The 12,905-nt window shown below is 37.6% G+C and overlaps 1 protein-coding gene across 1 annotated transcript in view; it reads right to left on the minus strand.

The window, feature by feature from the left end:
* DCDC1 (doublecortin domain containing 1) overlaps positions 1–12,905 on the minus strand; it is a 460,096-nt gene that overhangs the window by 21,262 nt on the left and 425,929 nt on the right. Inside the window, 2 exon segments of the mRNA XM_055091474.1 lie at positions 4,256–4,435; positions 5,700–5,836. Of these exon segments, the coding sequence (XP_054947449.1) occupies positions 4,256–4,435; positions 5,700–5,836 (317 nt within the window).

Raw genomic sequence — 12,905 nt, forward strand, 5'->3', positions numbered from 1 at the left:
GCCACAACAGTGAGAGGCCCGCGTACCGCAAAAAAAAAAAAAAAAAAAAAAAAAAAGTAAACTTGAAAAAAAAAGGCATTTTCAGTACAATTAGGTTCTAAAATATCTAGTTAGCTTATGACCTTTAATGACATTCTTAATTCTCAGTTTTTCAAATATATCTAAATTTACTCAAGCACCTTCTTTAAAGTGGGTAATATAAATTAAATGTTTGTAATTTTTGCAATAACAAAAGCTCATAATAAAAGAACAATGTTCTATACATAATTCTTCACCCACAATCTCTTTTGTGAGTTTTCACAGGCCAGGTCCTCTCAGGGTGGCGCACGTGGGCATCACACAACTATTTCATATTCCCTGAGGACATGAGGTACTTGCCTCTACAAATCAAAAAAATCTGTTTCTCATTCTTTCACCTTCCACTCATGCATTCAGAACTGTGCTTGGCTGTGAGAGAACACATTGCTTTTGAGATTCTGTAGAATCAGAGAGAGGTTGCTGGGATGGGAGGAGACAGATGCTTTAGGACCATAGAAGGAGGGGCCCTGATAGTCATAAATCAGAGAAAGATGATGGCCCTGAAGAAAGAGCCACTAACCCTAGAGAAGGCGTCACCTTGGTGCACTGATGACAGATGAGCCTACACCAGTTGGAGATGAGAGTTTGCTCCAGCCATGTTCACAGGCTGGGTAGGAAGAATGTGGTTAAATCATCCAGAATAGCCACAGCAGTGAACGAAGTTGAGGGAAAGCCTGCATTAGATGGGATTCAAATACCATCTGGGGGTTTCATTACAGAAAGTCGAATGAAGCACCTTGAAATGCGTTCTGTTCCTCATCCTTCTGGTAAAAGTACCAACCATTGAAACTCTGAGCTTCTCTGGAATTGGTGTTGTTAGCCAGATTCCCCTAGTAAAATCTGAACCCTACTCTTCCCGTTGTTTATTTGTTTCACACACACAGTCCATTCTCCTGAACTTTTCTTTACAGCCTGAGAGCCTGAAAGGATACGTTTCTAACTGATGACAAAGAATCTCATGCAGATCCCTAAAATCAAAATCAAAATGGAAAAGGGAAAGAAAGAGATTAGAAAGAACATTTTTTAAATAAAGCAAAAGAAGAAATAATATGCAGAAAACTTTCTAGACATTGCCTAAGTAGCTTTCTACACACTGAGGCCACATTAGTCTCCCCAGAACATTGGTTTAAACTATGCCATTACCTCATTCAGAGACAGCTAGTCATTCATGCACTTTAGTCTGGGGTAGTGTAATGGACTGAACTGTGTCCTTCCCCAAACTCATAGGCTGAAAAGACACTAAGCTCTCTCTCCACATGTGCTCAGAGGAAAGGCTCTGAGAGGACACAGCGGTGAGAAGTCAGCCATCTGCCACCCAGAAAAAGAGCCTGTATCAGAAGCCAACCCTGCTGGCATCTTGATCTTGGACTTTCCAGCCTCCAGAAGTGTGAGCAATAAATTTCTGTTGTCTGAGCCACCTAGTCTGTGGTATTTTGTTATAGCAGCCCCAGTAGACTATACAGAGAGTATGTGGTGTCCACCCTATATGCTTTTGAACAGCCTCTCCAGTTGTCTGTATCTCTCCCTATTTCTCAGTCCAGGTACCATCTACTTATATGTTTATGAATTCTACCACCCATGCCTCTGTGTGTGATGCCCCTCATGCTTGTTAATGCTTCTTTCTGCCTAAATGTTGAATCTTACCCATTTCTCAAGTTCCATCAGAGCTCCTGATTGAGTCCTCTGTGGAGCCTTTCTCCTTCACCCCAGGTGGGCCCAGTGTTTCCCTCCTCTGAACTCCTACTGAACTTCCTGTATGTACTACTAACCTGACCTTCATCACATGCTGTTAGTATTTCTCTAACAGGAAGGTCAGCTCCCTCAGCAAATTTTTTCTTAACAATCTGTGTTCATCATAACCAAATATGGAACACAAAGAAAAACACATAATAAAGAAATACCACCTTTATTAGGCCACCAGTAATAAGACCATCCGATAAACACTTCCAAAAATAGAATCTTTCCAGTCTTTTTCCTTTAGGTATGTGCATGCATGTATATGAAATCTAACTCTACATGCTTTATAGTATGCTTCTTTCATTTAGTATATCTTGAACATCTTTATTGTCATTCTTTCTAAAGTTGATTTTAATTATGATAATATTCCATCCTATAACACTATAATTCATTTAACCAACTCCCTATTGATAAGTGTTTATTTCTAATCTATCTATGTTATAAATAGTCTCATGATAATTATTCTTACCAAACAAACTTTGCATAAATTCATGAAAATATTCTTGGGGTAAGGTTCTAGAAGTGCATTTTCTTATGATTCGTATAGCCACATGGTCCTCCAAAACGTTTTACTTACATCGACATGAGAGTGCCCATTTGTCTATAAACCTAAGTAAAGCTTGATATATTTTCAAATGTTTTGCCAGTTGGAAGTGTGAATTTAATGAGAACATAGATCATGTGTCATTTTATTCCTCCTATCGCTACCATTACTACTGAGGTTAACCTGTCAATTATACTGCACTATAAAGTTTTCAAACTCTTTTCACACACATAAATTAGGATAATATTTTACAGCATCTAGCACAGTGCCCTTTATGTACAAAGTTCATAAAAAATTGTATGATCATGGAATAATATGTATGGCATGCCTTTTATATGCTACATGAGAGTCACATAAATCAAAAAGTCATTCTTTCACCAGGTATATGTAATTTTTGTAAAAGTTATGGTAAGTTTTTGCTATCCTGAGTCTGACAGGCTATCTTTAATCCTCGTCCCTGCTCTACTTTTTATTTATTAATCATTTCATATTCCCTCACTAATGTATCAGTTCTAGTTGCAATGGTTACGTGCATCTTAAGACTTAGCATCTGCAATATAAACTCTCTGATTTTCAAAGAGACCAGTAAGGAAGAAACATTTCAGGTTTGTTATAGAAACTGTTCTAGGGTGTTCTCTCATGAAAAAGTTTCACTCATTTTAAAAAATCACTTTCCTTTTTCTTCCCCATGTGTATGAAGTTCCTTTACTTGTATTCCTAGTTTTGAATTTATTGTCTGCATTTTTCTCTCTTCTTTCTCAAATACAGCAAATCGGTTGTCAACTTCTGAGATGCAATTGCTTTCACAGTTCGTATTCAAAGTCCTTGTCAAAAAGGAGTGGTCTCCATCACACTTTGAAATCACCAACCTTCAGGGGCACAACTTCTCTGAGGTGCCCCTGCCACTCTAGGTGCCCCCATCAGCCTCCGTGAACTCCTCCAGGCCTGCCTGTTGCACTCTCTTGCCTTTCCCTCCATCTCCCACCAATATCTCACCTTTATGTGACTTCCTCTTGTCCCAGAAAAAATTATAAAAACATTTCACAAATAATAAAACCAAACAACTATTATAAGATATCACTGCAACAAATAAGACTTTAAAAAATTCTACCAGGGCTTCCCTGGTGGCGCAGTGGTTGAAAATCCGCCTGCCGATGCAGGGGACACGGTTTCGTGCCCCGGTCCGAGAAGATCCCACATGCCGCGGACCGGCTGGGCCTGTGAGCCATGGCCGCTGAGCCTGTGCATCCGGAACCTGTGCTCCGCAACGGGAGAGGCCATAACAGTGAGAGGCCCACGTACCACAAAAAAAAAAAAAAAAAATTCTACCAAAATGCATTTATTAGGTACCTAAAGTTTTCATTTAAAGACTAAGACAAAATGTCAACTTTTAGAATTGTATCATTGATATTGCAAACAATAAATGAACTGCTACTCATCTTTTCTTTAGTCAATGTTTTAATTCTGGAAAGTGGAAAGTTTGCCATAGTTCCAGGAATCTGGGTGACAAGAATATGATAGATTTCCTCTAGTGAATACTGTTTTTTTTTCCCACAGAGAACATATCCAGTGAATAGTCACTCTTTTGTGAACTAGGTTTAAAATGGAACAGGAAAACTATTTTAAATTATCTTAAAGTTTAGATTTACTCTAAACTTGGGTGCAATGAGTTTAATTGTCATTGTTCTCTGCTGGCCAAGTGTCATATTCTGATTCACACATTATGTCAGACAGCATTGGACTCCACCCTGTGAGGAAAGTATTACTCCTATTTTAGAGATGAGAAAATGAGATTTAGAGAGGTAAAATAATTTGCCTGACCTAACAATCTATAAATGTCAGAGCTGGAATTTGAAAACAGGCCTATAAAACACTCTCCTTTCACACTAGGTTTACCTCTGAAATTGTTTTGCCCCGGGCATAAGTGCCATCTTCAGGTCTGCCTCCATTTAGGTAAATCCACGCTCGTTTTGCATTGGGTTGCTTATACAAGCTGCTCCTCTTGAATGATATACATTTAGGTGCAGTTGGAGAATTTCTCTTGGATTGCAGTTCTTGGACTTCAGAAAGCTGTGCCTGTTAAGAAAAGCCCAGAGAATGCCATGGTTAGAGAATTGTCTGTTTAGTGTGTGTGTGTGTGTGTGTGTGTGTGTGTGTGTGTGTGTGTAGAATATGCTGAAAGAAATATCTTATAATTGTACATCGTACTGAAAAAAGATTTAGGAATTACATTACCCTCTCCTATCACTGACTCTTTGGTAAATTCCCCTTGCTTCAATGCATCACTATAAGCAATAATAATCATTAGAGTAATAATAATAAGGCACTTATTTTGGCAAAGCACTTAACTTTCATTTATAATTTGGAGAAATAGAGATATGTTTTTGGATTTGTGCAAGGCGTTTCTCCTACTGAGTGATTTCTCTGCATCTAACAAATGAGTTTTTGATGAGAATCACAGCATCATTTCCTTTAACCAAGAAATGCTTAAGGGAATGTACATGACTATTGTTTAAATCTTTACTCTCTGTCTTTTAAAATACAGCAGCCACCTTTATATTCTGCCAGATCCCTGCCAGGCAGCTTTTCATCCTACTTCAAGCATGTCCTAGTTCAATGCTTTGCATTCATTCCCTGGTCAGTGATTTATCCTTCTTAGCTTGGCAAGAAGTCATATTTCTAGCAATGTCAATTTCTTTTTTCTAGTAACCTTGACTTGGGCACACGCCTAAGATTTAGATTGAACACATTTCATGATTTGAGAAACCCTATTAAATAAGAACACATCATTTTGATGAAAAACTTCACAAAGCAGAAAGTTTTCCCAGGTCTCTCTATCCCCGATCCTCTCTCAACAGCTGACCTTTCTCTTCTCGACTTTTTTATGTCTGGCAATCCTGTCTGATTAATCAATTGGATTGAAACTGCTTTTTGAATTCCTCACTTCTGAATGTCTCTGTTGAAATTAATATTTTGCTCCTTCCTCTTTTTACATATTGAGACATACCCTTAGGAGTGATGAGCAATGAAGCCATAAGGCTCAACTTGACTACATTTATTATAATTACCTTTGTACATATCCACTGGGCCTTTTTCTCTTCTTTGCTAAGGTCATAATTTCTGGTCTCCATTCAAACAAAACAGACTTTCATATGAGCTGGCTGTGTCTTAGATAGTTACTCTCCAAATGCCAACTCAATGCTTGGCATATGCTTATGTGGTCATTACTGACCAGATGCCGAGAATATATTAATAGCATAATTTAAAAATTCAATACTGTACTTTTAAAAGCTTATAAAAGAGCCTGAGTCTTTAATGTCTGGAGTCCTAAAGATCATACCTCTGTACGTCTTATAAGGTCCATGAGTTTAATTTCCTCTTGAGTCTGCTTAGTCCAGCCTCCTTCCACTACCACCGGCTGCACAGGGCTTTTGTTGGGAACCATGGTGGCTGGCTGACATGCTGCTACCCGCCGCCCTGGGGAAAGAAGTCTCTGGAAATGTTTCTGATGATAGGCTTTCAGATTTCAAATAAATTGGTTTGGCTTTCTATGCATAAATCATTTCACTTGGGAGCAGAGGGTAAAATACTAAATATATCATAAAAGCAAAGATGCCTAAGGTAATAAGATCTAACAATGTCTCTTCATACGGGAGCTTGAGGCTTTAAATAGCCAAGATATGCATACTCAGTGTACAGATGGAAAAGAAAGATAACATGCTGACTTCCACACTGGCCCCAACCTCTCATCCACGATATGGTTCAGTGGTAATTTAGTCAAATAGAATCCATGACCTATATAGCCCATCATCTCTTCCAGTCATGGAACATATGTTTTGTTCTCTTCACTAATAATAAGCCTTTCCCCCACAATTAGTTTAGCAGCCTGGGGATTAAGTATTTCTAAAATAATATTAACCCAAGAGACAGGAGGCCTTTTTTTTTCTATCTAATAATACCCTGCGAACACGATTAGTTTCTGACACCTCTGCTGTGTCCTCTGGCCGCTTAAGAAGCTGTGGTAAGAGAAAATATTTATCGGAATGGTGTATTCTAAAGAATCACAGGCATAAGTTAATAAGTGTGGTGATTTGAATTTATGCATTCTTTCAGCTAGACCACTTTAAATCATTATAAAAGAGGTTTAAAGGTCACATTTATTAAATTATTTTCTTTTTCTGGGTTGAAGATATACTGAGCACTGAGTCTCAGACTGATCTCAAAACTTCTTAAGTACAAATAATGCTTTCTCTTGTATGTTCCTTCTAGAAACCTATGTTGAACACCAGGTATGAGTCAGGCATTGTGCTGAATGGTGCAAATACAAACATGTTCGAGACTAAGTCCTTGCCTCAAAGGCTTACACTTTGGTAAGGAAGGCAAATGTCAAGGAAATGATTACACCAATAACTGATTGTAACTGTGTTGCACCATGGAAGTACAGGGTGTGTAAAAGCATGTAAAACAGGTTGCTGACTTAGTCTGAAGTGTCAGAAAAGGCTTTTTTGAGAAAGTAACACTTAGGTGGATAAAATAATAGAAATACTGAAATGACGTTAAGTCCTAATTTTGTTGCCAGGAGACTTATAATGTGCAGGTTTTCATACCGTGACTATGAACAAAACCTTCTGAAAATAACTCAGCATTTGTAGAGGATAATGCATTTGTGCTCTTATAGCTCAAGTTTGTGGAAATAGATCCAGCAGTAAAAATAGGTGGCAGCAATGACTTTTCAGGGAAATCAGAACTCTATGTACCTAATAAGCATTCATATGCAATTTATGGTTATGGAGAAAACATAATTGAATTAACAGCCAATGAGTTACAGTGACAATGCCATTAGGCAACATGTTTTGGAGAAGAGCACAGTGGAACCAGAAAAATACATAACACAAATTTATGCCAAATATAGTTTTCAGCTGACTTTATTCATAATGTACAGACAACATTAATTTATGACACACAAATTCTTGTGGATAATATCTCAATAAAAACTTTATTGATAATGCATTTTGAACACTAAAATTTTGCTCAACTAAAGACGGTTCTCCAATAGTTTATCATTTACATTGTTAAGAGCCAGGATTTGAATATAAGAAAGAGCAAAAAACATATACATTATTGTTTTTTGTCAACTTGTTTCTAATGGTCTTAAGAAAATGAAAGCATTTGCACTCTAATTTTTATAAAGGGACATAATGTCATCACAAAAGATTTTCATAATAAACTATCATTTATGTAGGTAAGAATAACAAATAGAAACAAAACAAAAATGTATTGAATAAATTACTTTTTACTTTCTTATTACATTTTCCATATATTCTGTTTTATTTCACATGAGATCGGTGTGGGAGTGGGGGAGATAATATCTAACTATTAATGGAGAAAGTTAGAGAACGTGAGTACTTTGCTGTTCTTTCAGACTATAAATCTCACCTGGACAGCTCTCCTCATACCTCTCCTTTATTGGGAGGGCCCATCCTGGTTCAGCACCATATGTGCCTGAAAGGATTAGTCCACCTCATTTGGGGTTTCAGTTAGCAGATCCACTTAGCTCTCACACTAAATAAAATGTTCCAGCATTGCCTTTATATGTAACAAAGGTGATACTTTGGCCTGATCTGCCATCCCTCAGTTTTGTTTATCTGTTTTTAAGATCCCAACTGGGAAAATGGACTGCCTTCTCAGGAATCCCTGTTCTAATGTTTATTGAATATTCATTCTGTACTAAGCATGTAGTAAATATTTGACATTTGTAACTTAATCATAAAAACTCCACAAAGTTATTACTACTATTTCATTAATATTAGCAATGATCATGCTTACAAATGAAATGTAAAATCAGCTTACCATAGTACTTGGTACACAGTACATGCTCAATAAAAATTTGTTGTATTTACTAATCCTTATAATAATACGATATAATTGATTTGGTCACTGTTCATACCTCCCAAACCTCCTCTTTCATCCAATGCTCAAGAAGCTCACAATCCAGAGGCAGACCTATGGAGCCCCAATCCTGAGTCGGCCACCATCCAAGGGCCGGAAGCCTGATTCCTTTCTGACTTGCCCATCATCCAGCCATGTGGCTGACAGGGTCTTGGTGCACTGGCCGGGTGTCAGGCCTGAGCCTCTGAAGTGGGAGAGTCGAGTTCAGGACATTAGACCACCAGAGACCTCCTGGCCCCAAGTAATATCAGTCACTGAGAGCTCTCCCAGAGATCTCTGTCTCAATGCTAAGACCCAGCTCCACTCAACGACCAGCAAGCTACAGTGTGGGACACCATGGCAAACAACTAGCAAGACAGGAACACAACCCCATCCATTAGCACAGAGGCTACCTAAAATCATAATAAGTTCACAGACACCCCAAAACACACCACCAGATGCGGTCCTGCCCACCAGAAAGACAAGATCCATCATCATCCACCAGAGCACAGGCAACAGTCCCCTCCACCAGGAAGCCTACACACCCACTGAACCAACCTTAGCCATGGGGGCAGACACCAAAAACAATGGGAACTATGAACATGCAGCCTGCGAAAAGGAGACCCCAAACACCGCAAGTTAAGCAAAATGAGAAGACAGAGAAATATGCAGCAGATGAAGAAGCAAAGTAAAAACCCACAAGACCAAAAAAATGAACAGGAAATAGACAGTCTACCTGAAAAAGAATTCAGAGTAATGATAGTAAAGATGATCCAAAATCTTGGAAATAGAATGGAGAAGATACAAGAAATGTTTAACAAGGACCTAGAAGAACTAAAGAGCAAACAATGACGAACAGCACAATAAATGAAATTTAAAATTCTCTAGAAGGAATCAATAGCAGAATAACTGAGGCAGAAGAATGGATAAGTGATCTGGAAGATAAAATAGTGGAAATAACTACCATAAAGCAGAATAAAGAAAAAAGAGTGAAAAGAAAGGACAGTCTCAGAGACTTCTGGAACAACATTAAATTCACCAACATTCAAATTATAGGGGTCCCAGAAGAAAAAGAGAAAAAGAAAGGGACTGAGAAAATATGTGAAGAGATTATAGTTGAAAACTTCGTACTACAGGAAAGGAAAGAGTCAGTCAGGTCCAGGAAGTGCAGAGAGTCCCATACAGGATAAAACCAAGGAGAAACACGCCAAGACACATATTAATCAAACTATCAAAAATTAAATACAAAGAAAAAATATTTACAACAGCAAGGGAAAAGCAACCAATAACATACAAGGGAATCACCATAAAGTTAAAAGCTGATCTTTTAGCAGAAACTTTGCAAGCCAGAAGGGAGTGGCAGGACATGTTGAAAGTGATGAAAGGTAAAAACTTACAACTAAGATTACTCTACAAACAAACCCAAAACAATTACAAAACTGGTAACAGGAACATATATATTGATAATTACCTTAAATGTAAATGGCTTAAATGCTCCAAACAAAAGACATAGACTGGCTGAATGGATACAAAGACAAGATCAGTACATATGCTGTCTACAAGAGACCCAATTCAGACCTAGGGACACATACAAACTGAAAGTGAGGAATGGAAAAAATATTCCATGCAAATGGAAGTCAAAAGAAAGCTGGAGTAGAAATTCTCATATCAGACAAAATAGACTTTAAAATAAAGACTATTAGAAGAGACAAAGAAAGACACTACATAATGATCAAGGGATCATTCCAAGAAAAAGATATAACAACTGCAAATATTTATGCATACAACATATGAGAACCACAATACATAAGGCAAATGCTAACAGCCATAAAAGGGGAACTCAACTAACACAATAATAGTAGGGGACTTTAACATCCCACTTTCACCAACGGACAGATCATCCAAAATGAAAATGAATGAGGAAACACACACTTTAAATGACACATTAAACAAGATGGACTTAATTGATATTTATAGGACATTCCATCCAAAACAACAGAATACACTTTCTTCTTAAGTGCACACGGAACATTCTCCAGGATAGATCATATCTTGGTTAACAAATCAAGCCTTGGTAAAGTTAAGAAAATTGAAATAGTATCAAGTATCCTTTCAGAACACAACACTATGAGACTAGATATCAATTACAGGAAAAAAAACTGTAAAAATTACAAACACATGGAGGCCAAACAATACACTACTAAATAACCATGAGATCACTGATGAAATCAAAGAGGAAATCAAAAAATATTTAGAAACAAATGACAATTAAACGACAATGACCCAAAGCCTATGGGATGCAGCAAAAGCAGTTCTAAGAGGGAAGTTCATAGCAATACAATCCTACCTCAAGAAACAAGAAAAAACTCAAATAAACAACCTAACCTTACACCTAAAGCAGTCAGAGAAGAAGAACAAAAAAACCCAAAAGTTAGCAGAAGGAAATAAATCATAAATATCAGATCAGAAACAAATGAAAAAGAAATGAAGGAAATAATACCAAAGATCAGTAAAACTAAAAGCTGGTTCTTTGAGAAGATAAACAAAATCGATAAACCATTAGCCAGACTCATCAAGAAAAAAAGGAAAAAGACTCAAATCAACAGAATTAGAAATGAAAAAGGAGAAGTAACAACTGACACTGCAGAAATACAAAGGATCATGAGAGATTACTACAAGCAACTATATGCCAATAAAATGGACAAGCTAGAAGAAATGGAAAAATTCTTAGAAAAGCACAACCTTCCGAGCCTGAACCAGGAAGAAATAGAAAATATAAACAGACCAATCACAAGCACTGAAATTGAAAGTGTTATTAAAAATCTTCCAACAAACAAAAGCCCAGGACCAGATGGATTCACAGGCAAATTCTATCAACCATTTACAAAAGAACTAACACCTATCCTTCTCAAACTCTTCCAAAATATACCAGAGGGAGGAACACTCACAAACTCATTCTATGAGACCACCATCACCCTGATACCAAAACCAGAAAAAGATGTCACAAAAAAAGAAAACTACAGGCCAATATCACTGATGAACATAGATGCAAAAATCCTCAACAAAACACTAGCAAACAGAATCCAACAGCACATGAAAAGGATCATACACCATGATCAAGTGGGGTTTACCTCAGGAATGCAAGTCTTCTTCAATATATTCAAATCAATCAATGTGATACACCATATTAACAAACTGAACGATAAAAACCATATGATAATGTCAATAGATGCAGAAAAAACTTTTGACATAATTCAACACCCATTTATGATTAAAAACTCTCCAGAAAGCAGACATAGAGGGAACTTAACCTCAACATAATAAAGGCTATATATGACAAACCCACAGCAAACATCATTCTCAATGGTGAAAAACTGAAAACACTTCCACTAAGACCAGGAACAAGACAAGGTTGCCCACTCTTACCACTATTATTCAACATAGTTTTGTATGTTTTAGCAATAGCAATCAGAGAAGAAAAAGAAATAAAAGGAATCCAAATCGGAAAAGAAAAAGTAAAAGTGTCAGTGTTTGCAGATGACATGACTATGCATAGAGAATCCTAAAGATGCTACAAGAAAACTACTAGAGCTAATCAATGAATTTGATAAAGTAGCAGGATACAAAATTAATGCACAGAAATCTCTTGCATTCCTATACACTAATGATGAAAACTCTGAAAGAGAAATTAAGGAAACACTCCCATTTTACCATTGCAACAAAACGAATAAAATACCTAGGAATAAGCCTACCTAAGGAGACAAAAGACCTGTATCCACAAAACTATAAGACACTGATGAAAGAAATTAAAGATGATACCAACAGATGGAGAGATATACCATGTTCTTGGATTGGAAGAATCAATATTGTGAAAATGACTATACTACCCAAAGTAGTCTACAGATTCAATACAATCCTTATCAAACTACCAATGGCATTTTTCACAAACTAGAACAAAAAAATCTTAAAATTTGTATGGAGACACAAAAGACCCCGAATAGCCAAAGCAATCTTGAGGAAAAAAAATGGAGCTGGAGGAATCAGGCTCCCTGTCAGCATCACTAATCATTAGAGAAATGCAAATCAAAACTACCATGAGGTATCACCTCACACCAGTCAGAATGGTCATCATCAAAAAAATCTACAGGGCTTCCCTGGTGGCGCAGTGGTTGAGAGTCCACCTGCCGATGCAGGGGACACGGGTTCGTGCCCCGGTCTGGGAAGATCCCACATGTCGCGGAGCGGCTAGGCCCATGAGCCATGGCCACTGAGCCTGTGCGTCCAGAGCCTGTGCTCCGCAACGGGAGAGGCCACAACAGTGAGAGGCCCGCGTACAACAGAAAAAAAAAAAAAATCTACCAACAATAAATGCTGGAGAGGGCGTGGAGAAAAGGGAACCCTCTTGCACTGTTGGTGGGCATGTAAATTGATACAGCCACTATGGAGAACAGTATGGAAGTTCCTTAAAAAACTAAAAATAGCACTACCATACAACCCAGCAATCCCACGACTGGGCATATACCCTGAGAAAGCCATAATTCAAAAAGAGTCATGTACTACAATGTTCATTGCAGCACTATTTACAATAGCCAGGACATGGAAGCAACCTAAGTGTCCA

The sequence above is a fragment of the Physeter macrocephalus genome, chromosome 16, assembly GCF_002837175.3.
Source record: "Physeter macrocephalus isolate SW-GA chromosome 16, ASM283717v5, whole genome shotgun sequence".
NCBI classification, from domain to species: Eukaryota; Metazoa; Chordata; class Mammalia; order Artiodactyla; family Physeteridae; genus Physeter; species Physeter macrocephalus.